Below are 17,320 nucleotides of genomic sequence, written 5' to 3' on the forward strand. Positions count from 1 at the left end.
GAGGTTATAAACCCAGTTTAGCTGATTTTCAAGGGCCCTGAGGATGTTGGTGGTTTCACTTGTTGAGCATGTCTAGAAGTCAAGGCCTGTGAAGATGCTTTAATTCCTATGTACTACAAGAGGATACCACTAAAATGGCCCAGCAAAGTTTGTTTGTAGTAAGAGGCAAATGATGAAGGGGTCTGTGTGCACATCCTGAGCTTAGCTGGGCACATGAGAAGAGGAAAGTTTGCTTTCTTTCAGAGCTTTATATAAGGGGTGGGGAGAGGCTTCCCACCTATAGGATCACATAGAATGGGTCCAAAAAATGAATTCAGAAGCAAAAAGTCAGCAGTAACGCAAATTAAAGAAATCTGTATTAAATTGTATATATTTAAACATTTTCTTTAAAGAGATTCTTTACTTGCAATACAATTTTTAATACCTAAATTTACATTTGCAGGCAGCAGAGATATCTTTATCTAGAACAGCATTTGCAACGTCACAAGAAAGTGTATGTAAGATTGGATGAATGATATATTACATGTAATATTTTACAAAGCAGTCATATTACAATCTTGTGGTAATCATAAGATGTCATAAAGATCTTCATTAACCAGGAGGCTTTATTTTATACGGCATTAGCACATACACTATTTGTTCTTATTTGTACAAACCCCTGATTCCAAAACTATTCTTCATAAACCTGTCTCAGATGGTCTCTCTACCTGCTAAATACCATGAGACTCTTGCTCTGGGAACTGGTTTCTCCAGTGTGGCATTGAAAGAATAATTTGACGATTCGTTATGTTGCTTTAGCAATAGACTGGGGAAAAAAAAAAAATAAAAAAAATAAAAAGGGAGACCACAAATAATTGGAAAATCCTGTCTAAATCATTGGCCTAAACCAGATTTCTAGGGCAGCAATGAATCTAGGTCTCTGAAAAGTCTGATGTCTATTCAAGTAACCGGTATAGCTCACAGCACATGGAAGCCTCACAAGGAAAAACTGTAATTAATCCTTGTAGTGCAGCTCCTACCCATATGTGACTCCTCCAAAAAGCTCTTCTCTGATATATGTGGCCACATCGTGCGCCATCCACAATCCTGTTCTTCTGTAATGGACCAGCTGAGAGGAACAGCTGGTTGTAGTGATGTCCTCCTGAGAAGGAAGGAGTTGGTCTGGTTTGTACAGTTCTGCCATGCAGAGTGGCCCTCAGCAAAGCAGTAAATGATAGGCTGTGGTGAGTAGCAAGTTGGCTTTTAGGTTAGTGCCCTTGTTCTAGTCCATCTTACACACAAAAGAAGAGAGCTGACTTTTTAGTTCAGTGTTGTAACTAAATCCATAATGGTAACTGAAGTTAAAAGCTTTGACCAGCTTTGAAAAAGTGAAAGGATGCCATGAATACCTGTCAAAATCAAACCTTGTGTGCAGATGGCCCAAGACAGCCTGGCCACGGAGGTGTAGACTATGGCTTGATGTACGGACATGTCCCTCCCTGATCTGCTGTGAACTGGCCTGTCCAGCCTAGAAGGAGTTTGAACAAAAGCCAGAGGAGCTGAGTGCTGCTGGGGCAAGTGCACAAGTTAAGAATGAAAACTAACAGGCTGTGCAATGAGTAGGCAGCTGCAAACATGGCTGCGTTTGAAGAGCCACCACCAGCCAGGTGGGAAGGACCCTCTGAGAAAGCTCTCCCGGGCATGCCGCAGAGAAGCAGAGGTTTTGCACAGCCAGGGTAGAAATAAGTGTGGTGCCGGGCTTGTAGCCGAGGGACTGGGATGTCTGCAATCGTTTGTGCAGGAGGTTGGGGCTTGCTCTCTTGGGTTTCTTTCCCTTTAGCTGAAATTACCTGGCATCTAAACTCAAGATGACACTCTGTGCCCTTACTAGAGGCCGCACACCAGAGCAAACTACTTCCATGTCTTATTCCAACTTTGTATATGAGAATAGGGTCCTCCAGCTACGATAGTATGTTTGGACAGATGGCAGCATATGCAAAGTGTGCCTTCAACGTAAAAGATAGAATGATGGGTGCCCTATCACTGATAAAGAAAAATGAAACTTGTAAAATTTTGCACACTGGGTACTGATGTAAATTTACTTTTCCCTGGCCTCAAAGTCTGAGGTTTGATGTATTTGTGGATGAATGGTACCCATTTACTAGGACCCTGAATAACAGTTGAAGTGTTATTTCTAGGAAGACTTTTTTTGTTTAGTTTTGTTTGGGTTTGGGTTTTTTTTCCTTGTCTTGCAAATAGTTGGGCTTGAATATTCTGGGGCAAATTATGAGATTACATACTTTTAAAAATGTCAAGAATAACTGGAACTGGCACATGCCCATAGCATTGATTCCACTCACTAAAAGAGGAATCTTCTAAGCTTCTGCTTGTTTAAATACAAGGTGAAGCATAAGTCTACAGCACACTCATTCAAGATACACAGACTGAAAAAAACCCTGAGAAACAAACCCCATAAATTTACCTTAATGTTGTTTTCGTGATACTTGTGCTGTTTCATTAAATTACAATTTTTGCTTAGTACGTAAATTCTCAGCATAAGTTTGCATTTTGTTCTATGTACACCTTAAGAATACAGCAGAAAATACCATTGCTTAGCACATTAACAAAAATCACAGTATATGAGAGGTTTGTCAAAATACCAGTATACTAAGTTATAAACAATTCTGGAAATCCTGCTTTCTTTGACTTCTAACACGTTATTCCCCAGAAAACCAATCTGTCTTTAAAATTTGAAGTACATAAAGTATGCTGATAAAACAACATGAGCAAAAGATGCTAACTTTTCAAATTCCACTTTCAATTTCAAAATAAGATGGAATGGATCACCTTGTGATGCCAGCAATTTATTTTTTGTGTTAAAACTAACTGTCCCTGTTAAGGGAACATGTGAATATTGCAAGTCCTAGTGAGGTCATTTCCCCAAGAAGATACGGATATGGTGTACTCACATTGTGGTAAAGGTATTATCCCAAGGTGCACTATGTTGTATATGCCCATATACAAAAAAAAAGTATGCGTAGAAATGTGTATTCTGATGGTTGATACATAGCTTTTAAAATGTAGTTATTCACAATTCTCAGTTTTTTTGATTCCTCTCTGATAAAAAGTCAATCTTACATCAATTAGAAGCTCAACTGACTGTTGTGATGGCTGGTGTCTTCCCACCTTCCCCTCCTTCAGCCCCTTCAGCATCTGCTTCCACCTGATTGAACTTTCCAATCTTTTTCAAACTCTCTAGCGCAGACTTCAAAGTGTCCTTCAGGCTGTTCTCCAGGATCCACCCTTCGCTTTCACATTCAGGGTCTTCAGGATTTGCAATGCTTTCCAGAGAGGTCTGTAGGAGACGCAAGCCAACCATCACGGATATCTGCGCCGTGCAATGGAAAAGATAGAGCGTGTCAGGCAAACCTTTACACCCTTGCCCACACCTTCACCGTCCTCCGCTATGAGCAGCCTGGGCTGGCTGTGTGGACAAAATGCTAAAGGCACCACACAGGTACAGCTTAAGGGCTGCAGGAACCCTCCACATGAGAGGAGATGCTGGGCAGCCTTCCCCCTTGAGCTGGGGCCCAGAGGGCTGAAGGGGAGCTGGCAGCAGGAAAATGTCCCTTTGCAACTAGGAAAGGAGACGGTGGAGGTCTGAAATCAGTGAACACCACGTACCCCCTCACGGGGTGGCACCTCCTGGGAGATGCTGATGAAACCTCTGCTCCTGTGCACTACGTGTCCGTAAAGCTGTTTGTGTGCGCAACAATATCCACTTTGGTTTAACTCTAAATATTTCTAATTCATGTTGACTTCAATATGTGTGGCGAGTATATTAATCTGATCCAAGAGATATTAATGAATCAGCAACTGTGCAGAACACAGCAGCATTAGGGTTTGAGCCATCAGCTTGTCTACTTTGAATTCTGGTTTTGTTTTTATATAGGTATGTGCAAATAAGGAAAGCAAGGGAGCAGGTGATCTGCATCTCTCACTGGCTCTATCTAGAACAAAACAAATTTCTATTTCTGATAAAATATTCACCAGTCCCAGCAGCCCTGACTGAGACTTCTTCAACTCTGTTATGCTAGTGTAACACCCCTGACACTAGCGACACTCCAAACCTGCCTCCAGAGAGAAAGTTTTTCACCAGTGCTCTGCCTTCTAGCACCGTGCAGAACAGTCTGACTTGCACTGTTGTGGTGCTTATGAAGAGAAGTGATTGATCCGTGAAGTGGAGAAGGAAAGAAAAGGCAGGACCCAGAAGAGCCAGCTTGATGAGGTGGTGGAGCAGGTGGTTGGGATGGGGCAGCAGCAAGACTAGTTTAGTCTTTCGTGTGCTAGGTAAAGCTAGGGTTGAGACCACTCGTTGTTGTCTAAGTCCTCATAGGATTTGTTCTGTAAGGGAAATATGATGCCTCTGTTATCCTATCCAAATTCCCAAGGAAATGATTAGCTCTGGTCCTCCCAATCACTAATGGCTGAAGAGGCCAGCATCCCTCTGTGTTGCTTACCTGTTGGCACAGCTGAGGCCCCCGGGGAGCTGCCCTGGACCTGCAAGGTGCTGCTCTCTCTGGAGGCTTTTGAATTAAAGATGGAGGAAGCTTGCAAACTGTCATGCAGGATTACAGCAGCAGGTAGCTGGGCAGATTTGAAGTTGGGATTCAGCCACACAGCATGCCCCAAAGCAAAATTCACATCTGGATTTTTGGGCTCATGGGGCTGCTCAAGCATGTGCTTCTGTGGACCGTTCGTTAGCCTATCTACCCTGGTCATCCTGCTTGTGTATGGTCAGTGTCTACAAACTCTTGGAAGACTAAAGCTACCACTGGTTGCTCTCAAAATTTTCAGATGTTCATGTTTCTCTGCCTTCACTCAAGATTAGAAAGGGAAAAACACTGGTCAAACAAACAAGCTTCATCAAATACATCCATATCCAAAGGCAAATTTTCATCCTGTTTAACATAGGAATGCATGACTTGCCACACCTTGGCCCTCAAAGAAGTTTCTAATGGTCGTGAATCTAGAAATGGTCTCCTTTTGTTGTGGATCTACCCAGTATGATGATGACTTAAATCAGTTGAAACACTATTCAACAAAAGCCACAAGAAGTGACAAATCCCATCACACTAGTCTTGGGATTTAAAGCCTTTGACATCTTCCCTTCAATCTGAGTCCCAGTTTTGCTGCCATCAGTCATGGGACTCATATCATTCATATTAAGGCTGCTGCAAGTAAAGATTAATGGGACTGGATGTAAAAGATGCCTCCGCATTGCTCTCTACTTGTGCCACCTCACCACGTGTCAGCAGGAGCTGGTTTTGGTGGCCAAGTTCCACTATTTGACAGCAGAATTAGCTGAGGCTTCCTAGGTGGCTCTAAGCCACTGAATATGGTCATGCTTTAAAAAAGGAAGGTGTTTCTGCAGAAGGGAGCAGCTGAACTGCCCTCAGATGAGGTTCCATGACATTTTCTCTCAGTGTAAGACTTCATTTTCTTAAAAATCTTGCTTAGAAAGATTTTGGGTCCCTGGGTTGAAATTTTCTAAAAGCAGTGCAAAACATTTGGCTCTCATCACCTCCGCTGGCCCAAGCCTGCCTTCTCTGCTGGATGAGAGTCCAGGAAGCTGGAGACAACTGTCTGGTCATTTAGTCTGTCTCCTACATGGTAGCACAGAGCCTCAGACCGTTGGCTTTGCCGAAGTCCCGCACCAGGGAAGTTACAGCACCAGGCACCAGCATGTGCTGGGGGGAGCTGGCTGAAAGCACCTTGGCAGTAAAGTGCCCTGGGGGCCTGGTGGACACCAAGCTGAACATGAGCCAGCAACGTGCCCTGGTGGCAAAGCTGGGGAAGGGTATCCTGGGCTGCATTAGGCAACGTATTGCCAGCGAGCCGAGGGAGGTGATCCTTCCCCTCTGCTCAGCGCTGGTGAGGCCGCAGCTGGAGTGCTGCGTCCACTGCTGGGCTCCCCAGTTCAAGAGTGATGTGGGCATGCTGGAGGGAGCCCAACAAAGGGCCACTGAGATGGTGAAGGGACTGGAGCACCTCTGCTGTGTGAAGAGGTTGAGAGAGCTGGGAACACTCAGCCTTGAGAAGAGACGGCTTTGGAGGAGATCTCATTGATGTGTACAAGTATCTGAAGGGAGCGTGTGAAGAAGATGGAGCCAGGCTCTTCTAAGTGGTGCCCAGCGGCAGGACAAGAGGCCATGGGCACACACTGAAATGCAGGATCTTCTGAATGTCAGGAAACACTTTTTCACTGTGAGGGTGACTGAGCGCTGGCCCAGGCTGCTTAGAGAAATGTTGGAGTCTCCTTCCTTGGAGATATTCAAAAGCCACCTGGACATGGTCCTGGGCACCCAGCTCCAGGTGGCCCTGCTTGAGCAGGGGGGTTGGATGGGATAATCTCCACAGGTCCCTCCCAAACTCATCCAGTCTGTGACTCTGAGTTGCAGACCTGTGTTTAATCACAACCCAGCAGAGCAGGCCTGGGCATCAGGGTCCCAAAGCCAGCCCGGTGTCTCTGAGCGATGCTTTCCCCTGGCCAAGAGACAAACCATCATGACACTCCTGTCCTTTTACAGCAGCTTTACAGCGGCAGGAAGAACAAGGCCACGGTGTTCCTCCAGGGCTAGGCATGGACAGGCTGGGCTGGTGCATCCCCCTGCACCACAGCACGCTCAGCCCCTCGGTCTGTGCCAGCAGAGCCAACTGTCCTTCTGGGGGGTCCCTGCTGCCTGGGGGTTGGTTTTGGAGATTATAGGGAGTTCACCCCTGGTATTCAATGCAGCGGAGAGTTCACTCTCCAGTGCGTGAGGTGCAATGCACCTCCCGCTCGTGTCTCATCGCTCTCCTGGGTTCCCACCTCCTGGAGCTCAGTGCTGGGCTCCCTGTGGCACCACATGTGAGGTGAATCTCAGGGTCTCTGCTGTTGCAGTAGCTGTGACCTGTCGAGAGCCATGTGTTTGTACAGGTGAAGGACCTGGAGGATCTGAGGAAATGGCTACTGCCCTCCCTTCGTTTTGAAATTCTCTCTCCAGGGCATCCTTGAACCCCTCGTTTCCTCTTTGCTGGCTGAGGCAGGTCGAGAAGACAGCCAGGCTTCCTCCGCTTGACCTTCTGTGATGAAGCCCATCTGTTTGTCAGGGTTTAGCCTGAGGCGGCTTAGCTAGAGCAGGGTGTGATCTTTTTTTGTCCCCCTCATGACCAGTTGTCACTCATGGGAAGCCTACAGCTTTTGCTAGTAAAAGCAACATGTGGTTAATAATGTAATTACCAAAAAATACGACACACGACATTTTTTTCCAATAGAAGTTCTGATACTTCAAAATAGGTTCATTCTCCCTTGCACCTAATATAGAAACATTAGACGTAAATGGTCTTCCCTGAGGTCCCTACACCTGTTTGGCATGTTACAGTTTTCCACAGCTCGAAGTAACAGCTGTGATTAGTGTCTCCCTCCGTGCTCTGTCCCCCTTCCCACACCTCAGGACCACCAACCCGGCTGGAAGAGTCCTCTGCCGGCTCCCAGCAGGGCTTTGCTGGGGAGATGCTGTGTCCGTACTGCTTGGCTTGAGTTCAAAGCGGCTCCAGCTGCAAAGCAAACCAGGATGCTCCTCTGCTTTGGCACTTTTCTGTAACTTCTCAGCAAGCCAAAGGGAAAATGAGAAGCGCAGGGCCAGCACGTTAACCGCCTGCTGGGTTGCACCCCGGTCAGACCGGCACCTTACCTCGGCCAGGAGTCGGGACCTCTGCCGCACTCCTACACAGTGTAAAATTGTTTCCTACCTGACTGGAATTCAAAGAAAGTGGTTGTATTTCAAGGGGGACTAAATGAATGTCTGCCTCCTGCTTTGCTTCCTCCCTTCAAAGTTTGCCTTAAAAGTGGAGGGAGACCCACATCTAGACCCTTTAGGGTAGAATATCAGGCAAGTCATAAATATTCAGGAGGGCCAATTAATATAACCTCGGATTGTGATATTTCTTTAAAGCTTTGCCCTGAGAGTCCTCTGATTGCTTGAGAAAAAATCTCACCTTATATTTGGAAAAAGATGAAGAAAAACAGAGAATATTGTATTTCTCATTATGCCACAGGTTGAAAAAAAAATACCCGGGTGTACTTTGAAGAGTTAGACATAAAATACTGTATTTTTATCGCTACTGTTAATGTTAATGTCTTTAATCTCCTACAAGTCAGAATGTTACAGGTTCCTAGTCATGATTTCTCACTGCTGGCATTAGTATTTCTGTGCCTTTTTCCCCCTGAGTTTTTGAAGTTCCTTCTGATTTTCATATACAGCAGAAATTCCCCTCTCTTCAAGAACTCTTCATTTGAATCTGAGCTGAGGCACGAGCTTCTCTTTCTTTTCTTACCAGCAGAACAGCACTCCAAGGAGGCAGTACATTTCTCTGCCGTGTGGAGCAGTTATTTTAAAAATAACACAACATGAAGTAACTTTATGATATGTTTTCCAGTTCACAGATTATTTGGGTAGGTGTTTATTTCCTAAAAAGCATCTTCATTCCTGGAAGGGTGTAGGCCAGTGCTTCTATCAAAATACGATGCATCTTTTTTTTTTTTTGATTTGCGTTCATATAAATTTTTAAACACCCAGCTGAACCATTTAAAACAGGCAATGCCATTTGCAGCTGCCTTTTGAAGGGTTCAAAAGGGTCTGCTCCCTCCATGTCACGCAGTGAGCTGCACCCTCCCCACTCCCCACCTGGTCCTGCCCTACCTCCACATCCAGCACCTCACGCGCCAGCCCTCGTGCCGCTGCCAGCTCACGCTCCCTGCGTATTAGCATTGATTAAACACCCTGGCCAGAAAACTGGCCATCTCCCAGGGGCAGAAGGATGCATTTTCCTCACATTGGATGAACAGTATTTTAGCAGCAAAGCTGCACTTTGGGTTATGGTGCCCACAAACATCTGCACTGGGCAGTGTTGGCACCTGTTTGCATATGGACTATGGTTTCAGGAAGCAGAGTAAAATAAAATTAATCCACCTGCTTCACCTAAACCGCTTCTTGTGACCAAAAACATTGGTGGAGCTGATGAAGGACCTTAAACCAAATGCTGCCCTGAAGCTGGACACTGCACACAGCTCTAGGTCTTATTTTCATCAGCACATAAACTGCTTAATTGCACTTTCTGTCCCACGAATTACTGCCATCTCTTTCCGATGCGCTGCTTTGTGTACTTTTCATTCCCCACTAATGGTGACACATGTGAAATTAATGCATCTGGACAACTGAGCCCTTGCACGCTCCACCCTGCATTTGGCAGAAAATGAGTCCTGTTTCCCCTCCCTCCCGTGGGATGCTCCAGGCTCTGGCCCCTTGCTCTGAAGGGGCAGTCCATAATTTAACAGCCCCCCCCATGCTTCCCAGCTGTGTCTCCAGCCTGGGACCTTTTAGGCTTTACGCAGATGTTCACTGTTAGATGTTTTCTCTGCCAAAGAACCATGGTGGATGATTTATTTTAAATAGATCTGATCTTTAACTTAAAAGTCCATGCTGAAAAACACTCTGCCCGTCCAGAGCTGGCGCTTCAGCAAAGCGGGGCTGGGGGGAGAGAGTTACCTCAAAAAGCCAGACGAGGATGACGACGGCGCCCATGGAGCTCATCATGCTGCTGTAGTAGTGCAGGAGGGCTTCCCGGCAGCCCCGGCGCCAGAGGTTGAGCTCCTCTGTTTGGTAGTCGTAGCTGTAGTGAGCCGAGTTGTTGGTGACCTGGTACTGGATGCAGGGTCTCGGGGAGCTGGGGTTGCAGCAGCTGAAAGGGACACCATCTACCAGGTACCGTCCGTCCACGTTGCTTTTTATCCGACTATGGGCAAGGGCAGAAGGAAGCATGAATACACACACATATGCACACATACATAAAGATATACCGGAGCAAACTTGCTCGAGAAAGGAAAGCAAAGGCAACACAGATTTTCCACCGTGCCTCCTGGCCATGCCGTTTCTCTGCATCCTCTGTTCATATAGCAGTGTTTGTCCCAGGTGTTTTTCCTCTCTGAAATCGTTTTCTATGTCAAGGCTACACCAAATCTATAATTAACTCTTCATGATGGAAATGCACCCTCCAGATCACTTCTTAAAAAAAAACTTATTTTTTTGAGAAAAGTAAATGGCAGGGAGAAATTTCCGGAGGGGCAGTCAGAAAAAAGTGATCACAGCACAGTTAGGGTGGAAGGGAGATGCTGGAGGTGACCCGAGCTTGGAAAAGGACCCGCAACAGCCTTAGGACCCACCATATTCAGCCAGACCATGGATCTGGCAAACCTAATAGGTTCTGTTGGATGATAATAGCTCCAGGAAGGGGTTGTGCATTTACTCCTGGCTTGGGAAGATAGCCAGCATTTAAAACGTGAAATGTGCTTCAGCAACAGGATGCTGAAAAATCTCTGAAGTCGTTGCAGGAGCTCCCCAGCTGTTGTTCATTTAAGACTGTGGTTGCTCTCCATAAACAGCCATTCAGTCTGGTGCCTTATGAGATACTTAGATGAGAGATACTTAGAAGGCAAATAGTTCCACTGAGACTGTAAAAGACTATGATAAGAGGACTGCAACTCTAACAAATGCCATTTTGCTTAGAAAATGACAGAATGGAGAGCCCCAGTGACCCAGAAAGGTGAAAAAAACATCTGAGAGTCACTTGTAGCTTTCTATACGGATATCTTACAGCTGTGTCATAGAGAGAGAGAGGTGATTGTGACAGCCTGGTGAAGCAAAATTCCACTTTGCAGTCATGACCTAAATATACCTAAATGCCAAATGCAGTTGAGGTTTTATTTCCAGGTGCAAAGTGTGCTCTGAGTTGGGTCTAATTCCCAGTGATGTGTAAATGCTCCACCAGCTTCAGAGAGATTGTATCAGGCCTTCGTTCTACAAATAATATAAGAATCACATTGCTGGGGATAGACTCCCACCTTCCCTGGAATTAAGAACTTTGTTATTGACTTCAAAGGGGCCGGAACATCGCGCCAGGAAGGTGAGCAGACATTGTGCACCACAGCGTAGTTCAAACCTTGAATTGACTCATTAACATCCATTTGTGGATTTTTAATGGCCTATTTCCTGCCTGAGTAGTACAAAGAAATTGCCCTGAGTCTCAGTCCCAAACAAGACATCAGTTATTAAGGGCAATATAACCTTGTTTTGCCTCTGTGCTTTGCCCTTCCACTGCTGGTGGATTAAGTTACAGCTCTCAAATCTCCATATAATGCTGGCAAGGTGTTTTCAAGTAGTTATTTATACCCATGGGCATACCTTCGCAATGCAAATACTCCCTTATTAAATAGTGATGTATTTGTTATAACCCCACAGTGCAATAGGTTAAGCCTGCAACAGTTTTCACTATAACGTCCTAGTTCAGAATTGCAAAAACAATCAGACCACCCAGCAAGTCAAAACAATATGCAGAGAGACACACACATGAAGTAACTCTTACACAGTCAGGCAGGGATCCCAAGAGATACACAAAGCTTTTTACAAAATTACTTCAGACATTTTTAACATAGGCAGTATATTTAGAAGGCAGATTGCTTCCAGTTTGCAAGACCCTTTGTGCAACCACAGAGCATGAACGCTAATGAATGATGTTCCCAAAGAACTCTGAATAACGATCTCTTCCCCTCGTACTTATTTTTTTTTAAAGTTGTGGGTATTTGTGCTCAACATTCAGTTTTTAATTTCAGAAGTTCTTTTGTTCTCGTTGTTTATTTCTTACTTGTGCTTACGGCACCTAACCTGATTTTGAGATTACTGCCTCTTTAGGCACTGACATCAGAGCCATTAAGATATTTCTGGTCAACAATCTGTCCTGGTTTGTACAGAGGAAACTAGTGCTGTTTTCTCATGAGGTTTAAAAAAAAATTAGGCACAAGTATATATATTGCACATGTTTTTACACAATGAAGAACTTAAAATGCCTTTGGCTACCGGGGACACTGTGCAAAGCCAGGAACATCAACGGTAGTGTCACAGTGCTGAAGGAATCCATGGAGTGAATATAAAAATCAAACTCTAAATCTTAAGGATTTAAAACACAAGTTATTGGTAAAGTGTTACTGTTCCTATTTGTTTCCATGAGACTGATTAATTGCCAATACCTAATTGGAGTTTTGAAAGTGGCATTGACAGTATATATCCAGGGAAGTCTTGTTTTAGGAACTTGGTAAGTCCACATTGAAATGTGCTTTAGGATTAGTGAAGTTCTGATACTTTCCTGTAGTTTTGGGAGTAGGTAGGTGTGGCTCAACATAATGGGTTTACAAAGAGGTAAAAGAGTAAAAAATACTACTTTAAATCTGTTCACGCTGCACTGAGTAAAAGTGAGAATTGTATATGCTTTGTATTTTAGGCTCTGGATAACATTAGAGGAATTTGTCAGGGGAGGAAGCCATCTAGCTGATCGTTTGGAGTCCTTATTAAGCAAGAGCAGAACAAAACCCCCTTGTATACAAAACCCCCTCTGGCCAGTGCCTCTTGGGATGTACATTTCTTTAGTATGAACGGTACTATGCACTACAAACCCCACTACGGCACTTACTCTTTCACTTCTTTGGAGCTGAAGTCCAGATATCTGTTGCTGATCCACTGAATTTCAAACCAATCTTTGTAGCCGTTGTTCCCACAGCATTTGAACTCAATTTGGAGCATGTCAATGGTCTTCTTCATGAAGCATCTTCCAGGGGTGTCTGTGTCCCGGTAGAACTTCATGCCATTCTTGAGCCCCTGGGCCAGCGTGCTGTCCAGAGAGCCCCGCATGAGAAAGCAAACCAGAGCAATGAAGAAAACAAGTATGTTAAAGAAGAAACATAGTGCCAGGTAGGGTTTCAGCAAAGGCTTCCACCTGGCAAATTTAGCGGGATCCAGAGAATCATAACAAATTTTGCCAGCAAAACCATTGTAGCCGCAGGATAATATACCCATCAATATCAAAGAATTGGGCACAAAGTGGCTTTCAGAATTGTCCATCACTTCACTTCGCTTCCGGAGTTCAATTTTGAGGAACAATCCCATGCTAAAAACAACGATTCCAGCAAACACTGAAAACCAGTTCATGAGCCATAGTCCCTGTGCTAGTTTTACCCGTTTCTTCTGATTGAATTTGACTTTCATCAGTGCCATCTTTGCAATGTGAGATGTTGGAAGATTTCACAGCCTGGACCCCTCTTCTCGGTGTGAGCAACTGGAGGAAGAACCATTCAGGCGTTGGAGGAGACCCTGAACGGCACGGCGGGAAGCAAGCCACTGCACAGTCCTTCCATCTTGAGCTCCCCCAGTCAGGATTTGAGCAAGTAAAATATTTAAGGATCCCAATTAACAATTTCACATTAGTGAGAATAATGGGCAATTAGCACCTACAACTATTTCTGGTAGTTCCTTCCAAGCAAAGGAGAAACAGTCTCAAGGTTTCAAATGATTTGATCTGGATCTGCAAGACGTCATTCTAATACCTTTAATCATTTGATCCAATCTGGAGAAATGTCTGTCAACAGATGAGTAGAAATAATCCCTCATGTTACCATTTAGTAGATTTGTGCTTTCTTATGGTAGGCTGCTGGGCAAAATATGAAAATCCAGAGATATAAAAAGACCTTTGCTGCCAGAAGAGTATGGATCCTTTGGGGAAACAGGAAAAATATACATCGCCTGCGTGATCCTGACCTATTCATATCTACAGCCAAAACCATCTTTCTAGTCCTTACCCTTCTGTGTTGACATGAGGTGACATCCCGTGGCTTATGTGTTCTGGAAGCAGATAAGCGTGTAGTTTACAGTGACCTAAAAAACCTAAGCTTGGCATTTTCTATTAACTTCCAGGGCTCGTACTGTCTCCGGGCCTTGGCAGGAGGGAAAAAGAAAGGAAAAGTTCAGAGAAACTCAATAAATAAAGCCTGGGGTGAAATTTAGAGGTGCTTTTACAAAAAGCGAGCTGACATGAGCAGCTTATGGGCTAATCGCTGGGCTAGGGAGGAGAGCAGGGCTGGCGGGGCTGCCTGGGTGTCCCGGGAGCTTACACCAGGGAGGAATCCCACCGAGCAGCTGGGGAGGGACCCTCGGCCATTGTCACTAGCAGTGTAAGGGAAGCACCCCGGGGTCCCCGGGGTCTGGCTGAGTGACCTGCAGCCTGGTCCCGCTTCCACACTGTAGTAGGCAGAAAAGGAGGGATGCAACCCTCCTCTTCAACGGCGGCCTTCCTCCTTCTGCCGCACAGCCGTTCAGGGAGCACAGATCCTGGGCTTTTGCTATTTCCAGTGCTTTAGGAGTTTTCCTCACCTGGAAATATCACTTCCTGCCACCCCCACCCCCCTTGCCCTGCAGAGGTTCAGAGCTATTGGGAAAGTCCTTTTTCCACTCACCACCTGCCACAGCAACACAAAATTAACCTCAGGCAACCTCCAGCGATGCAAAAGTGACTGCAGGTGTGTGATGGCGTGGGTGCTAACGCCACAGGTGAGAAAGGAGCAGCCCCAGGAGAGGGACCGGGAGGCTCTGCCCAGACCCAAACCAACCTGACCCGCTGCCGCCCAAGCGCCCTGGGGGCATCCTCTAGTGGCTGCCAGCAGCATGGCTGCCTGCCCCGAGCCAAGGGCGAAGGGACCTGCCCAGGAGGAAGGCAAGTGTGAATTTTTTTAATTTTTTTTTTTAATGCACTGAAAAATAGCATTTTGGTAGTCTCCTGCGATGTGGTACCATGGATGCTGCTCAGTTACCATTTGAGATCCTGGAATGCTGGAGGTCCCTTCAGTAAGGACAAAGGCTATCAAGCTGCTACTTTTTCCTGTGCTAATAGAAGGTTCTTGTGACGGACCGTTTTTGGCCCATCCATGTGCTATCATGGTGACCTGCACAGCACCTGGCAACTGGGATTTTCTCAAAGCAGGCCTGGTTGCTCACACTGCTGCCGCCCTTGCAGGTGAAGGGCGAACACGTAAGAGGAAAGGAGGAGGGCAATTATCCACCAGGGGCTTTTCTCTCTGCTTGCTGTGAAGCTGATGAAAAGCAGCGTTTCTTGGGAGAGCCTGTTAAATATTTTTGTGCCATAAACCATAGCGCTGAAGTAACATCTCTCCTGGCTTCTCCACAAAATATCCCATAACCATGCAGCACGTGTTACTACATTTCACTGACTCCTCCAGGGCTCAGCAAGGAAACATGAGATTGCAAGGGGTATTTATCTGACAGCCTGAAGTTAATTCTAGAGAAACTAACTTGAAACTATTTCCTTTCTTGCCAGTGATGACAGAGTGAAACTCTAGTTAAAGTGAAAGAGAATTTTTTATCAGGTCTGTGGATTATGAGGATATACAGTGAGGTATGTTCTGCAGTGCAATTAATAGGACAAAAAATAGTAAACCTGCCCACAGCAGAAGTAAGCCTGGTGCTGGCTCTCAGTATGGGAGCGTTCGTGTTCAGGAGCACAGATAATAGACAGTTTGAATACCTGCTACCTTAATAATTTAACATTCAGAGATCCATGATAAATGCAGCAAAACCATGTCATCGTATACACTAGGGCATTTCTTGTTAATTTAGGCATAAAAATAGTGAAACAGAACATGCAGCATATGCTTCAGGGCTCCTTGATCCCTCCAAATTGACTTTTTCTTAAACAAAGGTAACAGGAGGGGTCCTAATAAATCACTCCTAAACAGTTAGTGTTTTCCGGGAGACAATCCGTGATTCACCTGATGCTCAGAGAGGGACACTCAGGTACTAATTAGACCTTTAGGACTTCAGGTGGTACCTTTAAAGCCATCACAGAGAGCAATCAACACGATCAAAACAACCCAGATTTGGAAATCTGCTGTTTAATTAAGTAGTTTCTGTAGTTCAATACCAGCTGGGGACCCACCTATTGAGTTAACTCACCGTGCTTGGAAGCTTTAAAGGGGATTGGTGACAGTAAATCAGTGACACATGCTATACTTTGATGCTTCCTGCAAACAATGAAGGTAATGTTTTTAAAAGTGGGGAGTTAATGCTTCCAGCTTATCCCAGACACTGGCAAGCCCAGTGCAAGCTTCAGCACAAACTGGTCAGCTGAGGGCTGTCTCAAGCTAGGGCAAGCTAAGAGGAGGGTTATGGGGGGATATCAAGAAGTGTTTTGGGGTGCAGACAGTACAAAAAAGAAAACTGGTTTTGCCTGGCATCTGCTTTTCTTACAAGTCTTTATCTTGGCTGGGATTTGCCTTTACTTGGGCAAACTTACTACCACTTTCTATCTCAAGTAGAAAATATTGAACTGATCCATAGCAGATAAAAGCTAATTGCTGCAAGAACGTTTCAATTAATGGTCTCCTCAAAGGCTGCCTATTAAACTCAAATGTATAATTCATATGGCATTTTGGAGGAAAAAATGGTAGAATAAAAATTTTAAATTATTATTGATCTCACTATGAATGTATTCAGATTCAAAATACTGTTTAAAAATTGTAATTTCTATGGACAACAATACAATATTGATGTCTTTGCAAAAAGCTATGCTTGCTAATCTAAATATAAGCCACAAATTTACCAGTTAATAAGAAGGAGGAAAAAATGTTTTTAATGCAGACAATACAGTCTGGTATTTGCTATATGGTCTTCTGCTCAGTCCTGGACTAACAATGCTCTTTCTGTCTTCAGGAATACGAGATATAAAAGGCAAATTCTCTTTGTATAGGTATATCCTATGTGCCTAAACTATGGAAGTGCTCTTAATTGGTAAAAAGATTAGTTTCCTGGCCCAGTCTTTCTTTTACACTGCTATGTGATATGAAACAAGTGGCTTACATGGGTTCTTTCTTCTTTTCTTTCCTTAGAAGTGGGGTTAGATTTCACTGCAAGAATGAAGATGGCTGGTTTTACCTACGATAGGAAGTGACTTTGTAGAGATAGGTTTGTTGATGCACTGTAGCTTATGGTTTTGATGCACTTGCAGCTGTGTGGTGTGTATTGGGCCACTCCTGAGGAGCAATGTGGTAAAAAGGTGGTACCACACTGTGTGATTAACGGGGAGAAGAGTCCGATTTATTACTTCCTTCCCCTCCCCTCGTATGTACACAAGTAACTTGGTAGGCTGCTATTTTTGTGGTGTGTGAGGTGACTGCAGGTCCTGAGGCTGGAAACAGGGGCAAGTTGCTAAATTCACTGCTGGGGCTGTTGCACACCCTGGGAAGGGTGATGGGACCCGCTGGACCCTGTGGCTTCTAAACGACGCTGGCTGGGGGACACTGCAGGGTTTTGCACTGGGTAGTTCCCAGCATTTTAGCCACCCTTATCCACAGTGTGGGTAAAGTGTTCAGAAAACACAGGAGGGTTTTGACCCCCCAAGATGC

General features: G+C 45.0%; 1 protein-coding gene across 1 annotated transcript; it reads right to left on the reverse strand.

The window, feature by feature from the left end:
* Positions 1-326: 326 nt before the first annotated feature.
* On the reverse strand, positions 327-13,651 carry PRPH2 (peripherin 2). Its single transcript, XM_056356743.1, has 3 exons — positions 12,544-13,651; positions 9,570-9,816; positions 327-3,367 (listed from the first exon to the last, which is right to left on the reverse strand). Exons 1-3 carry the CDS (start codon positions 13,122-13,124, stop codon positions 3,131-3,133), a joined length of 1,065 nt encoding a protein of 354 aa, XP_056212718.1. The 5' UTR covers positions 13,125-13,651; the 3' UTR covers positions 327-3,130.
* Positions 13,652-17,320: the final 3,669 nt, after the last annotated feature.

The sequence above is a fragment of the Falco biarmicus genome, chromosome 12, assembly GCF_023638135.1.
Source record: "Falco biarmicus isolate bFalBia1 chromosome 12, bFalBia1.pri, whole genome shotgun sequence".
NCBI classification, from domain to species: Eukaryota; Metazoa; Chordata; class Aves; order Falconiformes; family Falconidae; genus Falco; species Falco biarmicus.